The sequence below is a fragment of the Talpa occidentalis genome, unplaced genomic scaffold (genome assembly GCF_014898055.3).
Source record: "Talpa occidentalis isolate TD23 unplaced genomic scaffold, MPIMG_talOcc4v2.1 talOcc4.17, whole genome shotgun sequence".
Lineage (NCBI taxonomy): Eukaryota > Metazoa > Chordata > Mammalia > Eulipotyphla > Talpidae > Talpa > Talpa occidentalis.
Genome location: NW_023601754.1, coordinates 42,670,869 through 42,689,086, shown reverse-complemented (window position 1 = coordinate 42,689,086; position 18,218 = coordinate 42,670,869). Strand labels below are relative to the sequence as shown.

Below are 18,218 nucleotides of genomic sequence, written 5' to 3'. Positions count from 1 at the left end.
CGTCTCTCCTCGGGAGCCGCCAAGATGGGGGTAGGTGCCGGGCCGGCCGGGCGGTGCTTGCGTGTTCGTGGGTGACTCGGGGGTCCGGTGACACTGGCTGTCCGCGGGGGGCCGGGGCTCCTGGGCCAGGTCTGCCGGACCCCGCGAGCCGGCCGGCCCCGCGGGTCTGTGGCGTGGCCGCACTGACGGACTCCGGGCAGCCGCCCACCCCGGCCCCCCTCCCCTCAGGGTCGGCGGGGGTCTGTGGCGCATGTCTGCGAGTCTTTGTGTGCGGGGCCTGGCGGGCAGGGGCTGGCCCTTCGCACCTCTGCCTGACCTGGCGCGGTTGCATGCTTGGTCGTGTCATGCGTGTGCATGTGTGCTTGTGCATGGTGCGTGTGTGCGCTCGCTCGGGCAGGCCCTGCAAGTGCATTCGACTTGCAATTGTGAGGCCCCAGTTGTGTCTGACTATCTGCCACCGCGTCTGGGTGTGTCTGAGAGCTGGTGTTTGTGTCTGGGGGTCTTGAAGCCCCTCTGCTTCCCTGGCCAGGTAGAGACAGGTCCTGGCTATGGGTAGACACCAGATGACCTCTCTGTCTCCTTCCAGACCTGGATGGGGGGCCTCCGCAGTGCGGCGCGGCCCCAGGCTGCAGAGTGTGGCCAGCCCCTAATCTGGGAGAGCCCACCTGGGAGGCTGGGAGGAGCAGGAGAGCCATGGGAGGAATCTGAGTGCCTGGTTGGGGGCATCCATGTGCAGATGTGTGTGTGTTGGGGGGAGGGGTGTCATGCATGCCTGGCTGTGCCCTTGCCCCTATGTCCGTGTGTCCTTGTCTCGTCTGTAAGTCTCTCCAGCAGATGCCGCCTCACCTCTTTCCCTGGCTGACCACCTGACCCCTGCTGCAGCCCTGGATTCCTCCCTCCCGTCTGGGGCAGGGCCATGGGGTGTGGGTCTGGGGGTGGAGGCAGGTGGGCTGGGATGGGTGGGATGAAGAGAGAGGGCTGGGGTGGGAGAGGCTGATGGAGAGAGGGAATATGAGGGATGAGGAGAAAGATGGCGGATGAAGGCTCATGGGCCTAAGGATGGGAGTGGGGGATGGGGCTGGAGATCTATGGAGTGGGGTGGAAGAGGGGGATGGGAAAAGAATTGGGTGGAGAAAGCACTGGGAGAAAGAAGGGGGAGGTGGGAATCAGTGATGGCTTCCAGGTAAGTGGGATGGAGGGAAGGGAAGTGATGGGCAGATTGGAGGAGAGGACTGAGGCTGAATGCCTTAGAGAAGAAGGGGGGGGGGAGTCTTAGGAAAAGAATTGGGGACCAGAGAAGAAATTAGACACTTTATACATGTGGGGCAGAGACAGAGACACTCTAAAAGAGATAGAGAGAAAGAGACAAAGAGAGACAGGCCGAGCTATATAGAGGAACAAAGAGAGACATGGAGAGAGACAAACTGAGGCTGAGCTCAGGAGGTCCAAGGACAGAGACAACCAAAGTCAGCCTGAATGATGGCTGGAGAAGGCAGAGGGGAAATGAAGGAGGTGCAGGGAGAGAGGGGCAGAGATGCTGGCCGCAGACACCCAGAGAGAGGGAGGGAGAGCCTGGCCAAGGTGCCGAGACCGCCAGAGTGGGCGGGTGTGAGGGGGAGGCGGACAGCACAGAAAATGGCGAGGAGCTGCAGAGGCGGGCTGCAGCGAGACAGGCGTGTCCCCCACCCTCGGAGGTGCTCCCGCCCTGCAGTGTGCCCATCTGGGCCTCCTGCCTTCATTGGGAAAGCCTCAGCTCTCCCTCCAACAGATGGAGCTTGCCCCCTAAGGGAGTCTGGTCATGGCAAGGGCAGGCCGGAGCCAAGGTTTGCCTGCCAAGGACTGGGGTCCTCAGCCCCCTCCTCCTCCAGACCCAAGTGTCCCCACACCCAGTCCCTCCTCCCTCAGATGGGAATCCAGCCCCCAGTTCCTCCTCCCTCAAGCCCTGGAGTCCAAATACCCCTGTCCCTCCTCTCTCAGACGGGAATCCAGCCCCCAGCCTTTCTCCCTGAAACCCAGGAGGCCAGCCCCCGAGCTGGACTCCTCTCCTTTTTCAGATCCAAAGAGTCCCTGGGTCCCATGTCTCGACCTCACAGGGACCCAAACACCAACTTGCACCCTAAGGTTTCAGGATTGGGCAACTGGTTTCCTCCCCACACTCCTGCAGATCTCTCTTCTGCTACCTACCCCCTCATTACTTACTTTGACCCCATGACCTTATATCTCCACATCTCCCACCTCTGGGTCTACCTCTGTATGGAAGCTGAGACCCTCCTGGCATGGGGTCTAAGGAGTATCCTCTCTGCTCCCTGAGCCTCCTGCCTCCTTTCATTTCAGACCGCAGAGCCGCTGCAGGGCTGGCCCAAGGCCAAGCCTCCCTCCCACCCTCTCAGCCCTCTTAGAGGTTCCCTGGCCTCTTGGCTGTAGCCTCTCCCAATAGCCCCCCAGGCTCTGCCTCCTGGTCAGGGGGCAGACTGCAGGCTGCTTGGCCCTCTACAAGGTCACAAGGGGATTAGTGCTGAGCCTCCCTGAGCCTGGGATCCTGGCCTGGCGCTGAGCCAGTAGATCTGCCCTCCCTCTATCAGCACCCACCTCCCCTCCCCTCTCCTGCCAGCTTCCTCATCTGCCCCAAACAGGAACTTCAGTCGCTCCCCCTCATAGTGCACTTACTTCAAGCCAGTCTGGGGCTTCCACACCCCAAATCCTGGCCAGTTCCTATTCTGTCCTCCAGAGACCTGACCGCCTACCCCCCATTCAAACCTGGCTCCCACCCACTCCCACTTGGTGGAGGCCTGCAGGACTGGCTACCACCCCGCCAGGCTGGCTAGCCCCAGGCCATCATCCCTGCTGTGACCCACACCTGGAATGCCCATTCCTCCCGCTCCTGCCTGACCTGTGGGGCCTCCCAAGATTTGCTGGGTCCTTTGAGAGACAGACTGAGACACCCATGGTCCAGAAGAGGTAGAGAGAGACAGAGGGGCCTGGAGCCGGAAGGACAGATGCACGATAGACACGGGGGAGAGAGAAGATGGCAGAGCGAGATAGTGAGCACACGACAAGATGGTTGAAACAAGACAGAGACAGATAAGGACACACTGAGTAGCTCAGAGGAGAGCACTCGAGAGAGAACGACATGGTGACCAGGCAAGGCAGGGGAGGATGGAGAAAGACACAGAGACAGACAATAATCACGCTTAAAAGAGGCCCCAGGCCCCAACATGCCAAATCGCAGAGACAGACTCAGAGATAGTTCCAGAGAAGGAGATGGAGAGACAGAGAGAGGCCAACTCAGCCAGAGAAACCCACAGGGAGACTTGGGGAGGGAACACGAGCGAGAGAAACGGACAATATAACAGGATGAGGGAGAGAGGTCAGGGAGGGACAGAGATACACAGAGACGGAGAGATAAGGTGACACAGAGAGAGACAAAATAGAACAATGAGACAGACACAGATTGGAGACCTGGAGAGACAGGTTAAGAGAGAGACAGGCAGACAGAAAAGAAGCAGGACAGACAGAGAAACAGAGTTAAAGGACACATAGAGTGAAGGGGAGGGGTCCTCAGAGATGGGCACAGGAAGGAGAGAGTCACTGAGATATTCAGGGACAGAGACCCAGAGATAATGAGTTCCACTGACAGACTCAAGACTCGCAGGTTCTGAGATGCCCAGAGCCAGAAGGGACTCTCACCCAGAGACACAGGACAGACTCAGGGAGACACAGATGGGCCCCACGAGACAGGCTGAGGCCCCCAAAGGCAGCCCCAGGCCAGGGTGAGAATGGGGCGCAGGGCTGGGGTCCCCCTGCCACCCCTTCTCGCCCGCAGTCTGTTGGCTCTGACATCTATCCTGTCACCACCTCGCAGGACAAAAAAGATGACAAGAGCTCACCCAAGAAGGGCAAGGCCACCAAGAGCAGAGACATGGATGACCTCAAGAAGGAGGTGGCCATGGTAAGCCCTGCCCTCTGCTCCCCACACACCCCCCAGAGGCCTCCCCTCCCCACCCCTGCCCCCTGCCCATTCTCACAGCCTCCCCCCAAACTCCTGTTCCTCAGACAGAGCACAAGATGTCAGTGGAAGAGGTTTGCCGGAAATACAACACAGACTGTGTGCAGGTGTGCTGGCGCGGGGGGCTGGGCCTGGGCTCTGGCTCTGAGGGGGAGGGCTGGGGACCTGGGCTCCTGAGTCTGAGGAGGGGCTACGGGTGGACCCCCGGGTGCTTGGATGTTCTCATGAAGCGTTGGCATGCCATGGGTGGTCAGGGAGGGGTCCATGCTAGTCCTATGTCCCCCTAGGGTCTAACCCACAGCAAAGCTCAGGAGATCCTGGCCCGGGACGGGCCTAATGCGCTCACACCACCGCCCACCACCCCCGAGTGGGTCAAGTTTTGCCGTCAGCTCTTTGGGGGCTTCTCCATCCTGCTGTGGATCGGGGCCATTCTCTGCTTCTTGGCCTATGGCATCCAGGCGGGCACCGAGGATGACCCTTCTGGTGACAATGTGAGTGTCCTTCACCCTGCCCTGAGCAAGGGACAGACATTTAAGGACACACATGCATGTCCCCCTCCCCCCCCATCCCTTTAGACTCTTCAAGGCCCAGTCTCCTCCTTTCTTTCATGTAACTTTCACAATCACCAAGGGATGGACCAGAGGTGGTATAAGGAGAACTGAGGCTCAGAAAGGTCAAGTCACTTGTCCAAGGCCGCACAGCAGGATGTGTGACCTCAGTGGCTTCAGGGACAAACACCAGCAGGTGGTTATGGCCTGAAAGACACCCAGTGAGTGAGTGTGCTCATGGACAGCCTCCTGCTGATATGCTAGGATCATCCATCTACACAGGGGACATGGGCTCAAGAAACTGCAGACCCGTAAACATAGACCCCACACCAACAACATGGATGCTCACTTGTATACATATACACATGCATGCAGTCATACCTGGACACATGGTCGAGTCCAGACACACAGGCAGAGATGGTCCAGACACATGGGCAGAGATAGCACAGAGTTGCAGGCATAACCAGCTAACAGACAGAGACCTGAGACTCAAGCACGGACTCAGGTATTAAAACTTAGACAGACAGACAGATCCAGAGTCCCAGACCTAAGCAGGCCAACAGAAAGGGACAGGCAGGGACCCACGGTCAGACTCAAACATAATATGCCTGTAAATTTAAACCCAGGCATGTAGACAGACAGACACCCACATGGATGTACATATTCCCAGATTCTCTAACAGAGGCAGAGTCTGGCAGACCCCAGTATTGGGAGATGGACAGACCCAGAGACTCAAACATAGGCGGCAGAGACACACAAGTACAGACCCCATTAATGCAAAGCTCCCCTCCCACATTTCACCCAATTGGGGGTGGGACTGGTGGGGAGCCACTTCTGGGCAGGCCATAACCCCAAGTATCCCTGCAGCTGTACCTGGGCATTGTGCTGGCCGCCGTGGTCATCATCACCGGCTGCTTCTCCTACTACCAGGAGGCCAAGAGCTCCAAGATCATGGAGTCCTTCAAGAACATGGTGCCCCAGGTGAGGGCGACCAAGAAGGGGCCAGGTGGTCAAGGTCATACCAAGTGACCCCAGGCAGGCGTAGACAGGGAGGTGACTCTTCCTCCTCTCTACCCCAGCAAGCCCTGGTGATCCGGGAAGGGGAGAAGATGCAGGTGAATGCTGAGGAGGTGGTGGTTGGGGACCTGGTGGAGATCAAGGGCGGAGACCGAGTCCCAGCTGACCTTCGAATCATCTCAGCCCACGGCTGCAAGGTGGGCCCGGCGCCTGGGGCCCAGCTTGATCCCTTGTGGAGTGACCCAGATCCAGGCCCCAAACCCAGGAGTCCAGCCCCCAGGTCCCTCCCTCAGACCCAGGAGTCCGGCCCCCAGGTCCCTCCCTCAGACCCAGGAGTCCAGCCCCCAGCGCAACCCCTCAGAGACCCAAAGATATCATAGAATTCAAGAATTCTTGTTTCCTCTCCACCTTTAAGAGCCTAACCTCTGACTTCCAGACACCATTCATCCACCCAAGCCCTAGTCTTCTGCCTGTGCCCCAGTTGGATCCCAGGTGGGGCCTGAGCCCTCTCCCCCTGCACGCACCCTGCAGGTGGACAACTCCTCCCTGACTGGCGAATCAGAACCCCAGACCCGCTCTCCCGACTGCACTCACGACAACCCCCTGGAGACTCGGAACATCACCTTCTTCTCCACCAACTGCGTAGAAGGTGAGTAGGTGCCATGGGAGGCACTGGTCAGAGGGCAAAAGTGGCCCCAGTGGGAGGGTCCTGCCTCAGGGAGCTCCCTGAGCCCCACCCTAAACTCTGCCCCTTCCCCTCTGGCCTGCAGGCACGGCTCGGGGCGTGGTGGTGGCCACAGGGGACCGCACTGTCATGGGCCGCATCGCCACCCTGGCTTCGGGGCTGGAGGTGGGCAAGACGCCCATCGCCATTGAGATTGAGCACTTCATCCAGCTCATCACAGGAGTGGCCGTCTTCCTGGGCGTCTCCTTCTTCATCCTCTCCCTCATTCTCGGATATACCTGGCTTGAGGCTGTCATCTTCCTCATCGGCATCATCGTGGCCAATGTCCCAGAGGGCCTGCTGGCCACCGTCACTGTAAGGCCCAGACCCTGTCTGAGGGAGGAGGGGGCTGGGCCTGATTGCCCTGTTCTGCGGAGGCTGAGCCTCCAGGTCTTGAATGAGGAGGACCAGGGCCTCAGAGTTAGCAGCATAGTCATGCGAGGCACAGAGGGCTAACAATCTTCTCACTCTTTAAGGTAACTTACAGAGTCCAGAAGTTCACCCCCTAAAGTCTAAATAATACTGTAAAACAGCTAAAAAACAAACTAGCAGCCCTTCCCCTAGCCAGCCAGGGCCACCCCCTCCTGAAGCCCATGCTCTGCTCTGCTCTGACCCTACAGATGTGCATGGGCAGGCGCCAGTGCGTGTGATAAATTGTTTCGAGGGCAGAGGAGGGGCTCACCCAGGAATGAGGTCCTGCTCCTTGACTCTTTTACTTAATAGATCCTGCTACTTTCCACATTAGCATATGCAGAGCTACTCCAGGTCAAAAGGCTTTACATGCATAAAACAAACACCAAGGGAGACACTCCTGAGCGGCCTCCCTCTGGGCTCAGCCCTGCCCCCCAACCCAAGGGTAACCCCTCTCCCGGCTTCTAGCAGCCTAGATGAATTCCACCTGTGTTCCCGTGGGTGGAATCATCCCGTGTGAGCGCTCGCTTCTGCCCCTTTTTCTGCTGAACGTCACGTTTTTGAACTTCATGCGATTGCAGAGAGTAGCAGCTTGTTCTTTCGTTCCAACTTTTATTCCACCATCCTTTCATCCCTTCTGTCGTCGTGAGTGCTGTTTGGGGTGTTTTCAGTTGTGGATGGTGATGAACTCTGCTGCTGTGAACATTCTGGTACAGGATTTGGGGGTGGGGCGGCCCCCAGCCTTTTCGCCAGGCAGGTGGGTGGTTGGCCTCAGGTTGCTGGTCTAACCTGCCCATGGCCTGCGGGAGGCCTCCCGGTGACTGACCTGCATGCCCCCCAGGTGTGTCTGACGCTGACAGCCAAGCGCATGGCCCGGAAGAACTGCCTGGTGAAGAACCTGGAGGCTGTGGAGACGCTGGGCTCCACATCCACCATCTGCTCTGACAAGACGGGGACCCTCACCCAGAACCGCATGACAGTTGCCCACATGTGGTTTGACAACCAGATCCACGAGGCTGACACCACTGAGGACCAATCAGGTGAGGGTTGGGCCCTGGCGAGGCTAGAGAAACTACAGCCCCCCTCCCCCCAGCCCTGACACATGCCTCCTCCAGGTACCTCATTCGACAAGAGCTCGCACACCTGGGTGGCCCTGTCTCACATTGCCGGACTCTGCAATCGCGCTGTCTTCAAGGGTGGCCAAGACAACATCCCTGTGCTCAAGGTGGGTTCGGCCACTCCCTGGCCTTGGCCTTGCCCACTCCCCACTGCTGAACTCTGACAGCCCTCTCCCCGCAGAGGGATGTGGCCGGGGACGCCTCTGAGTCTGCCCTGCTCAAGTGCATTGAGTTGTCCTCTGGTTCTGTGAAACTGATGCGGGAACGCAACAAGAAAGTGGCTGAGATCCCCTTCAACTCCACCAACAAGTACCAGGTACTTGAGCTCTCCAGGAGAGCTGGCCGGGACCTGGGTTTCTCCAGGATGCCCCTAAAATGGTCCACTTTACCCCTCCAGCTTTGGGCAAGATACACCAGTCTTCCCAGCACCTCAGTTTCCCCACCTATAAAATGGGAATGGTAGTATCCACTGAATGGGGAGAGGAACAGGTGGACTCAGGAGGGAGAAGGTCTCCACTGGAGAAGAGGCAGAAGACTAGCCTCTTCCTACAGCACATTGGGAACAAGCCAAGCTGTCTTTCATTCATTCAACAAATATATATATTTTTTAAGATTTTTTAAGTCTTACAAGAACTTAAAACTTACAAGAACTTCTTATACAAGAACTGGGGTACAGGCCAGAGGTGTGGGAGAGTGAGAGAATTCACCAGAGACAGAGCAGAGAGCAGAACAGGCAGACAGACCGAAAACACTGCTGAGGGGAGTGGAGGGCGAAACAGGACAGGTCTGCCGCACCATGTGGGTATCTTCCTGGCGGGCTGGGAATTGAACCCCTGCTGCAGAGGCTGCAGACAGCAGACAGCTTCACAGTGCTGCACTCAACCCGCTGCGCCACTGGGGAGGCCCTCAACAAATAAAATTTTTGAGCGTGTGTTAGGTGCAGAGGATACACCCAGCTGTGAGCGAAACAGTGATGTTTCCCCTCTTGTGGAATTTACACTTTAGTGCTAGAAGGCAAAGACATAGGCACAAAGAAATACAGAATATGTCTGGTGTGGTCCTGAGGGAGGAGCCCCACAGGTGTCTGGGAAAGTGTGTTCTAGGCAGCAGGCACATGTGCAAAGGCAGGAGTGTGTTGACATGTCTGGACAGCCAAGCAGCCAAAGTCCGGAAGCAGTGAGCCAGGAAGTGTGTCCAGAAGGTGAGGTTGGTAGGACTAGACCAGGTCTCATGGGGCTCAGGGACCGTGGCGATGACGTGGGTATGACACTGAGGGGGAGCGAGCTACAGGAGGATTCCAAGCAGAGGGAGATGGGCACTGACTTAATTTTAAAATCAGCTTTATTGAGATCTAATGCACATACTTCGCTTGCCCATTTCAAGAGTATAATTGGGTAGTTTCAGCACAGCCCCAGGGTTGTACAGCCACCACCCTTGGCTCCTAGGAATGCTGCTGCTGTGAACATTCTCATGGACGTTTGTGTGAATATGGTTTGTATGTTTCTGGGGTGATTCCCTGGGAATTGCTGGCTCCATGGTCACCCTGTGGTTAACCTTCTGGGTTCCAATGTGGCTGCATTTTTCACTGACAACATTTTTTGAAGGATCTGTCTGACAACTTAGGGAGGAAATATGGGGTGGGGAGGGCAGAAATGGGTCCTCGGTATGGAGGATGCTGCGATCGATATTCCTTATGAGAGACACTGCTGGCTAGCGGGGCCGGGGGCAGTGGGAGGAGAGAAGGTGTCAGAACCTGGGTGTGTTTCAGAGGTGAGCTGATCAGGCGCGGTGGTGGGTGAGTAGTGGGGTGAACGAAGTCAGGGTAAGGACAGCTGAGGCGCCGAGCCAGACAGGAATAGGTAGGGATAAGCAGAGATCTCTGCGTAAGAGTTGGGGAGACAGAGATTGCAGGTGGAAAGATTTGGGCAGTGCCCTTTGGGGAGCCAGGCAGTGGTCTGTCCTGGACCCCGTGGCTCTGGTGGGCAAGGGTTGACCCCTCCTCTCCCCCCACTGGATGCGTTCAGCCTCCAGGTCCCTGCCAGGCTCAAGCAGCCGCCCTCACTCTGTCCCCAGCTGTCTATCCACGAGACTGAGGACCCGAACGACAACCGCTACCTGCTGGTGATGAAGGGCGCCCCCGAGCGCATCCTGGACCGCTGCGCTACCATCCTGCTGCAGGGCAAGGAGCAGCCACTGGATGAGGAGATGAAGGAGGCCTTCCAGAATGCCTACCTGGAGCTCGGCGGCCTGGGGGAGCGCGTGCTCGGTGGGCACCATGGGCGGGGCCAGTGTGGGGCTGGGGTCTGGCTGGCTCTGGAGGGCCCCTGGAGACAAAGAAGGGTGGCAGCCCAGACCCTGGGAGCCATGAGGCGTCCCAGAATGCACGTGAATGAATGAATGAATGAATGGACATCTTTAGGGAATGAGTGTTGACTGACCAGGAGGCTGACTGGGGAGACTGACAGCTGAGAACTGGGGCTGGAGGCACTGAGGCCCAAGGCCGGAACCCTCATACCCTACCCTGTCCCTGCCACCAGGTTTCTGCCACTACTACCTGCCCGAGGAGCAGTTCCCCAAGGGCTTCGCCTTCGACTGTGACGACGTGAACTTCACCACAGACAACCTCTGCTTCGTGGGCCTCATGTCCATGATTGACCCACCTCGAGCAGCCGTCCCCGATGCAGTGGGCAAGTGCCGCAGTGCTGGCATCAAGGTGTGGCCTTGGGCAGCCAGGGAGGCAGGGCCAGGGCCTCAGGGGCCAGTGGGTGAGGCTTGACCAACCCCAAACAATGCTGCAGGTCATCATGGTCACAGGCGATCACCCCATCACAGCAAAGGCAATTGCCAAGGGCGTTGGCATCATCTCTGAGGGCAACGAGACTGTGGAGGACATTGCTGCCAGGCTCAATATCCCCGTCAGCCAAGTCAACCCCCGGTGAGCCCCTACCCCCGCCCCCACCAGACCTCCCTCTCCAGCTGTGGGTCCCCGCTCCCTTGATTGAGCCCTGGAGCCCATTGCTCTTCCATGGGTGAGGACAGGTAGCCTGGTAGTCCAACCACACTGGTGTAGGTAGTCCAGCAAGGTGTAGGTTCACATTCCAGCCATGCTGCTCAGGGGCTGTGTGACCTTGGACAAGTCACTTAGCCTCCATGAGCCTCAGTTTCCTCCTCTCTAAAATGGGCTCCTAGCAACTCCCATCTGGGCAGGAGGCATCATCGAGAGCCACAGGCCTGTGTCCATGCTCTCTCCCTGCCTTTTTACGTCTCTGTATCGCTTGCCTCTCTCTGGGTCTGCACCCCTTCCCTGGTTGTCCCTCCAAGTCCACTGGCCCAGAGTCCTTCCCGAGTCTGCCCTCTCCCTCCTGCTGACTTACCCCCTCCAGCCCCCGTTTCCTTCATCTCTGACCCCCAGAGACCCCCGTTCCTCTCGCAGAGTCCTCTGCCTCTCCTGTCTGTGGACCTGACCTGACCGACCCTCTGTCCATTGGGCATCACTGTGCTGCCCCCCCCACATTCTGACCTCTCTCTGCTCTGCCCAGGGACGCCAAGGCCTGTGTGATCCACGGCACTGACCTCAAGGACTTCACCTCCGAGCAAATCGACGAGATCCTGCAGAACCACACCGAGATCGTCTTCGCCCGGACGTCCCCACAGCAGAAGCTCATCATTGTGGAGGGCTGCCAGAGACAGGTGGGCCTGAGCTCTGGCCCTGGAGGCCGGGCAGGGACTGGGCTGGGGTGGGGGTGGGGGGCAGGCTGCTGAGCATCCTCCCCCTCCCTCCCTCCAGGGGGCAATTGTGGCTGTGACTGGAGATGGTGTGAATGACTCCCCTGCCCTGAAGAAGGCTGACATTGGGGTGGCCATGGGCATTGCTGGCTCTGACGTGTCCAAGCAGGCTGCGGACATGATTTTGCTGGATGACAACTTCGCCTCCATCGTCACCGGTGTGGAGGAGGGTGAGTTGGCTACTCAGAAGGGCGAGGGCAACAGGCCAGGGCTGCAATGCCACAAGTGGCAGGGAGATTCTGGAAAACCACAGTCCTTGGTGAGCCGAGCCTGTGCTTTTCTGTCTCCATCACCCCTCCTCATGGGGCTGGGGGCTCCTGGGGGACAGGGAGCTGATGCACTTCGGGGTCCTCTTGTCTGGTGGGTGAGACAGACTTGGAAGCACTTTAAAAAGACACGTCAATGCAACCTGGGAAGCAGAGGGCGTTGAGGGAACCCTCAGGCCCTTTGCCCAGCCCAGCTTCCAGGGACAGGGAAGCTTCTGGAGCCCCTAGGGCTGTAGCACCTGTCCCCAGGGCCGTGTTGGAATGCCCGGTGGAGCAGCAGGGAAGGCAGTTGCAGGCGGAGAAGCAGTGTGGGAAACAGGCAGTGTGAAGGAACCAGAGCCTGAGGCCGAGCCGGCGTCTGGTGGGGGGGACACAGGGAGCCCGGGCTGCAGACCCGAAAGGCACCACCTCCTGATGGGCCTTGATGAGGCCACAGATGGCGCTTGTTCCATTTAATTTTATTCTAGTCATTAAAGTAATTCATGATAATTATAGAAAATGTGGAAAAGCATTAAGAAAATTGGAATCACCCATAACCTCACCATCCAGAAATAACCACAGTTCAGGCTGTGGTGCATTTTCCTGCCATTTCTCTCTCCCATTTGAAATGCCCCTGGTGTAAGAGACAATTCATGAGAAAAGAGAATTCAGAGAGTGAAACTGAGCCTAATGTGACAAATGAAATGCCCTTGACTTCTAAGCCCCAGAGGACCATGGTTAACCCCTGCCCAGCCACTGAGGCATCCTCCCTGTTCACACACAGGCTTCCTGCTTTCCAGACACATTGGGCTTCTACCTGGCACGTCTCACAGGAGCTGGGGATACAGCTGTGGGCAGAGCAGACATGGGCCCTGCCCTGGAAGGCCTGGGTGAAACAGCCTTCAACAAGTTGTAACATAACAAACAGAATTACAAACTGTGACAAGTGCTAAGAGGAAGACGCCCAGGGAGTCACATAGGCGAACAGGATCCCCCTGGACAGGTGGACAAGCAAGGCCCCTCCCACTAGAGGAATCTCCACATATACCCCCAAATAGCACACACGGCCTTGGGAACCCCCGCGTCATTGTCACCCAACTCCAAGAGTTACCAGCTCATGCCGATCTCGCTTTGTCTCCCCCACTCCCACTGCACACTGGGTTATGTACAAGAACATTTTGGTCATCGTTTTCTAAATATTTTAAGATGAGACACAACTAGTGTGTGGAAGGCAGCACATTGCAGGGGCAGGGAATTGCGGGTGTGAATACCTGGGCACCTCTGATACAGAGGGGCTCACCAGGCCTTTCTGTTCCGTGTTCCCAGTGGGTCTTATGGCTCGTCCTCAGCGCCTGGGGGAAGGTGGAGGGAGGGGCTGGCTGACTTCACCTTAGTTCCTGTTACTCTATACACATTGTATGGATTGAATTTTTTTTGAAGATTTAGTTATTTATGGGCCCCCTTGGTGGTGCAAGGGATTGGGAGGCAACCTATAAAACTGTCCGCAGCCACTGCAGCACGAGTTCGATCCCCGGCCAGGGAGGTGACCCTCATGGTGCAGCAGACCTCTCCTGTCTCACCCCCTGCTCCCCTCAGCAGTGTATTTCAGGCAATCCACCTGTTCTGGTCCCCACTCTATTTCTTTTTTTTTTTTTTTTTTTTAATTTTTTTTTTTTTTTTTTTTTTATAGAGGCATGCTTTATCCATTTGTTTGCTGGTTTGTTTGTTTTGCTTATACATGCACTGGGTACAGTCAGAAGCGCGGGAGGGTGAGAGAATTCACCAGAGCCAGAGCGGGGAGCAGAGCAGGCAGAAGGACCGAAGCACACCGCTGAGGGGAGCAGCGGGCGGCAGGAGAGGTCTGCACGCCATGTGGGACCCTCCTCCGGTGGCCGGGGAGCAGCCGGGGATCGAACCGGCGCCGCAGAGGCCGCGGGCAGCTTCGCAACCCAGCGCTCAACCGCTGCGCCACCGGGGAGGCCCCCCCACTCTATTTCTGATGAATCCTCTCACCCCTCACAACTTTGGCCTGTACCCCAATTCTTGTATGTATAAATAAATCTTTAAAAAAAAAGATTGCAGAGGCTGAGGACAGCTTCATAGGTTGCGTCTTAACTCCTTGGGCCACCAGGGAGGCCCTGGATTGAATTCTTGTAGAGACGTGACATAATACATAAAGCTGAGCAGCTCAATGACTTTTCACGCATGCACTCTCTGTTTACACACCCATGCAACCACCAGACCCCCATCAAGATAGTGGACATGTCCAGTCCCCGTTAGGTTTTGTGAGCTCCCATCTCAGCCTGTGTACCCCACACAGAAATGATCCCTCTCCTGACTTTGAGTGCCATGGTTTCATTTCGAACCTTATCATTTAGATGCAATCCATGCAAGATGACTGTGTAAGGCTCATCCCTGAAGTTAGGTGTGTCGGTAGCTCCTGCCTTTTCTTGCTGGACAGTATTCCTTTCTAAGGATGGGCCAGTCCTTGATGGACATTGGGGTTGGTTCTGAGTTTGGACTTGGTTTTTGGTGGACAGTAAGCACTCCCTTCTCTTGGGTGTAAACCCTGGAGTAGCGTTCCCGAGTCATTAGTGCTGGAAGATGTTCAACTTTAATAGAAACTGCCAAGCAGTTTTCCCAAGGTGGTTTTAGTTCAATAAAGTTTGTACAGGGGACAAAGTGGAAGGTTTGTGTGGAAAGCCAGGTGGGAGAGGGGTGCATTAGGAAGGGTGGGTGGACTAGGCAGGGAAGGGACCAGGGCACCCTGGTTCTGAGCCTGCCCCTTCCACAGGTCGCCTGATCTTCGACAACCTGAAGAAGTCCATCGCCTACACCCTGACCAGCAACATCCCCGAGATCACGCCCTTCCTGCTGTTCATCATGGCCAATATCCCGCTGCCTCTGGGCACCATCACCATCCTCTGCATTGACCTGGGTACCGACATGGTGAGCCCTGGCCGCCCCTGGGCCCCGGGAGGGAGGCGACTCTCCACCTTCCCTGGCTCACCTGGCCTCTCCCATCCAGGTCCCCGCCATCTCCTTGGCATACGAGGCTGCAGAGAGTGACATCATGAAGAGACAGCCCAGGAACCCACGCACTGACAAGCTGGTCAACGAGAGACTCATCAGCATGGCCTACGGGCAGATCGGTGAGGAGCTGGTGTCCCCGCTTCAGTGCCCAGGGCCTGGCCCCTAGTGGGCACTCAGAGATCACGTGTTAGATGAGCAGACTAGAAGTAGTGGTAGTTGGTCACTAAGATGGGGGACAGGTCTGTGGGTGCAGCCAAGGAGCACACAGGACACTGAGTGGCCCCAGCTGTCCACTCCAGAGCCCAGTGCTGCACACACCTCCATGATGGGAAGGTCAAGGCCAGCCTTTGACCTCTCTGATTCCCACCCTACCCCCTCCTTCACCTGCTACCTGAGGTGCTGAACTCCCCATCTCTGAGAGTGTCCCGGCAAGAAGAGGCTTCATGGCAGTTGTCAGAAGCCTGGGGAGGTCATTCCTACATGACAGGGTCCATCAGACTCAAGCCCCGGAGGCTTTCAAGGATTTCCTGGTCAAGAGAGAGGGACCCTCCAGGTTCTCCCCCTTAGGTGAGCAGGGCTCTGAGCATCTGTTACAGGAGCCTACCCCAGGTGCTCACCACCAGGTAGCATCTCAGGTCACCTGGGGAGCCCAGGCCCGGGTGATGTTCCAGCAGGACTGAGGTGGCCTGCTCTCTCTGGGGGGGCGAGGGCTTCAAGAGACCTCCCAGGAGTACTGGGCCGGCTGCTGGCCCCCACCCAAGCCTCTCCTCATCTTCCTTCTCTCCCCCCCTAGGAATGATCCAGGCCCTCGGTGGCTTCTTCTCGTACTTTGTGATCCTGGCAGAAAATGGCTTCTTGCCTGGCAACCTGGTGGGCATCCGGCTGAACTGGGATGACCGCACCATCAATGACCTGGAGGACAGTTATGGGCAGCAGTGGGTGAGAAGACCTGGGGGCCCCACCCATCCCTGCCACGGTGGCAGCCAGCTGAGCTGTTGCAGCCACGTGTGGGCTGCCTCCTGCTGTGACCCTCTGCCCCCAGGCAGCATCAAGCCCCTCACCAGGCATACCAGGCCACCTGGTGCCCCCCGCCCTGCCTTTCGAGGGCCTCATGCCTACTGGCCACACTCTGCCCCATCAAGTGAGATGCCTTTCCTCTCTTCTTCCCCATCTCTGCCTGTTCCTTCCAAGCCTGCTGGTGTCCAGCCTCTCCAGAGTCCTCTGGGGTCCCTCGCAGATACTGCAAGTCCTCCCCTTCCTGGTACATCCCCTGACTCTTCCCAAGGGGACACATCAGAGGCTCTGGGGGACCCAATTATAGTCCCTGATTCACCCGGGCCCCACCCAGGGGTGTGGATGCGGGGCTTCTGGGAGGGACTGCAGCCACCCTGACCCAGCCCGGCGTGACCCCCGCAGACCTACGAGCAGAGGAAAGTGGTGGAGTTCACATGCCACACGGCCTTCTTTGTGAGCATCGTGGTGGTGCAATGGGCTGACCTGATCATCTGCAAGACCCGGAGGAATTCAGTCTTCCAGCAGGGCATGAAGTGAGGCAGCCATGTCTGTCTGTGTCCTCCCCCGCACTGTGTGTTTTTGCTTTGAATTGTCTCTGTTCTCTCCACTCATGCATCCGTCTGTCTCGCCTGTCTTTCAGTGTCACCACCTCCTTGGGTCTGTCTGCCTCTCGTCTCTGTCACTGTGTGTCTCTGTGTCTGTCTCTTGCCATCTCTCTTTGACTGTGCCTGTGGGGTGGGGGTGCTGAGCTGGTACTCCACACCCAGCCCCTCCCCACCTGTGCCTCCAGGAACAAGATCCTAATCTTCGGGCTGTTTGAGGAGACGGCCCTGGCTGCCTTCCTGTCCTACTGCCCCGGCATGGACGTGGCCCTCCGCATGTACCCTCTCAAGTGAGTGCCCCTTGCCACCCCAAGGACCCCCTGCACCCTGCAGCCCTGGGCCTCAGCCATAGATCCAGGTCCTACCTTTCCTAGTGTCTCTTTCCTCCCACCCCATCTCCTCCTCCCTGTTCCTGTGCTGGTGCCATCCAGCCTCCTCCCTGTGCGCCCCCCACCCTGGGCATCCTCACAGTGGGGCACTCTGCAGCCCCCAAAACATGGCCTTGGTCAGGGCACCCCTCATCTACAGGCACAGGGTGGGACTCGTCTCTCAGTCCCTCCCCCACGACTGACTCCCTCTGCTCCTGTCTTTGCAGGCCCAGCTGGTGGTTCTGTGCCTTCCCGTACAGTTTCCTCATCTTCGTCTATGACGAAATCCGCAAACTCATCCTGCGCAGGAACCCCGGGGGTGAGGGGGCAGGCTGGGGGGAGGAGGGGCAGCTGGAGGTGGGAGGCGGAGAGAAGTGCTGTGGGGACTTGTCCAGCGCTGGCCTCACTCTCTGTATCTCCCCCTCCCCTTCCGTCTGTGCTGTCTCTCTTTTCCAATCCTTCTCTTTCCCCGTCTCCCGGCCTCCTCCTCTGTCTTTCTCTGTGTCTCTGTCCCTTTTCCTTCTTTCTGCTGCTGTCTCTCTCTCTGTCTCTGTTTCTGTCCTCCTTTGTCTCTGCAGGTTGGGTGGAGAAAGAAACCTACTACTGACCTCAACCCTACCACATCGCCCATCTCTTCCCTGCCCCCCAAGCCCAGGACAGCCCTCTCCCGTCCCCCCCATTTTGTATTCTGGGGGAAGGGGGCCCTCTCTCCCTGTGGCCTCACCTCGGCCCCCACCCCTCAAGGTATCTCTTGCCTCTCTCCCGCTCTGCCCCTCTGGCTGGCTTCTCTGCCCACCCCTGCCCCTGCCTCTCTCCTCTCTTTTCTGTGTCTGTTTCTCTCCCTCTCCTCCTCACCCTACCTCCCAGCCCCCTCCCTGGGCTCTTTTTTATTCCCCCTCACCCGGCTGATGCCATCTCTGGTTCTGGACAATTATCAAATATATCAGTGGGGAGAGAGAAGCCACGTGTGTGTCCTGTTTGCTTTCTGGAGCGGAGTGTGGGCGGGACAGCACGCCCCCAGTGCTGGGTGACTCATGCTACCCCAGGAATGTAGACTGATGTGAGCTGGGGAGTCACAGAACCTTGGCGTCATTGAATATAGAGTTTTAGACCCAACGGAAGTTTGAGTCAGAACAGAGGGCAGGGGTTCAGACTCGCAATCCTCCCATGTTGGAGTGGGACCCCAGGGAGACCCACAATGATGGTGATGATGATAGCGAATCACTGAGCGCTCACTATGTGCTCTGCCCTCTTGTAAACACTGTATGTATTAATTCATTTAATCCTCACAAAGCACAGAGAGGGGAAGTGACTTGCTCAAGGTCACACAGCTGAGAGGTGACAAA

At 57.5% G+C, this 18,218-nt stretch overlaps 1 protein-coding gene across 1 annotated transcript; it reads left to right on the top strand.

The window, feature by feature from the left end:
- On the top strand, nt 1–17,832 carry ATP1A3 (ATPase Na+/K+ transporting subunit alpha 3). The gene is made up of 23 exons (XM_037516662.2): nt 1–30; nt 3,863–3,949; nt 4,054–4,113; nt 4,294–4,497; nt 5,422–5,535; nt 5,634–5,768; nt 6,103–6,220; nt 6,342–6,610; nt 7,548–7,746; nt 7,822–7,931; nt 8,006–8,140; nt 9,898–10,090; nt 10,362–10,537; nt 10,623–10,759; nt 11,364–11,514; nt 11,612–11,780; nt 14,650–14,804; nt 14,884–15,007; nt 15,682–15,827; nt 16,305–16,435; nt 16,693–16,794; nt 17,100–17,191; nt 17,451–17,832. Exons 1-23 carry the CDS (start codon nt 25–27, stop codon nt 17,477–17,479), a joined length of 3,042 nt encoding a protein of 1,013 aa, XP_037372559.1. The 5' UTR covers nt 1–24; the 3' UTR covers nt 17,480–17,832.
- Nucleotides 17,833–18,218: the final 386 nt, after the last annotated feature.

What these genes read in the sequence shown, in the direction of transcription:
- ATP1A3 (XM_037516662.2), top strand. An exon ending in ATGACCCTTCTGGTGACAAT is followed by an intron (nt 4,498 to 5,421) that starts GTGAGTGTCCTT and finishes GTATCCCTGCAG; the next exon opens with CTGTACCTGGGCATTGTGCT. An exon ending in CACCACTGAGGACCAATCAG is followed by an intron (nt 7,747 to 7,821) that starts GTGAGGGTTGGG and finishes TGCCTCCTCCAG; the next exon opens with GTACCTCATTCGACAAGAGC.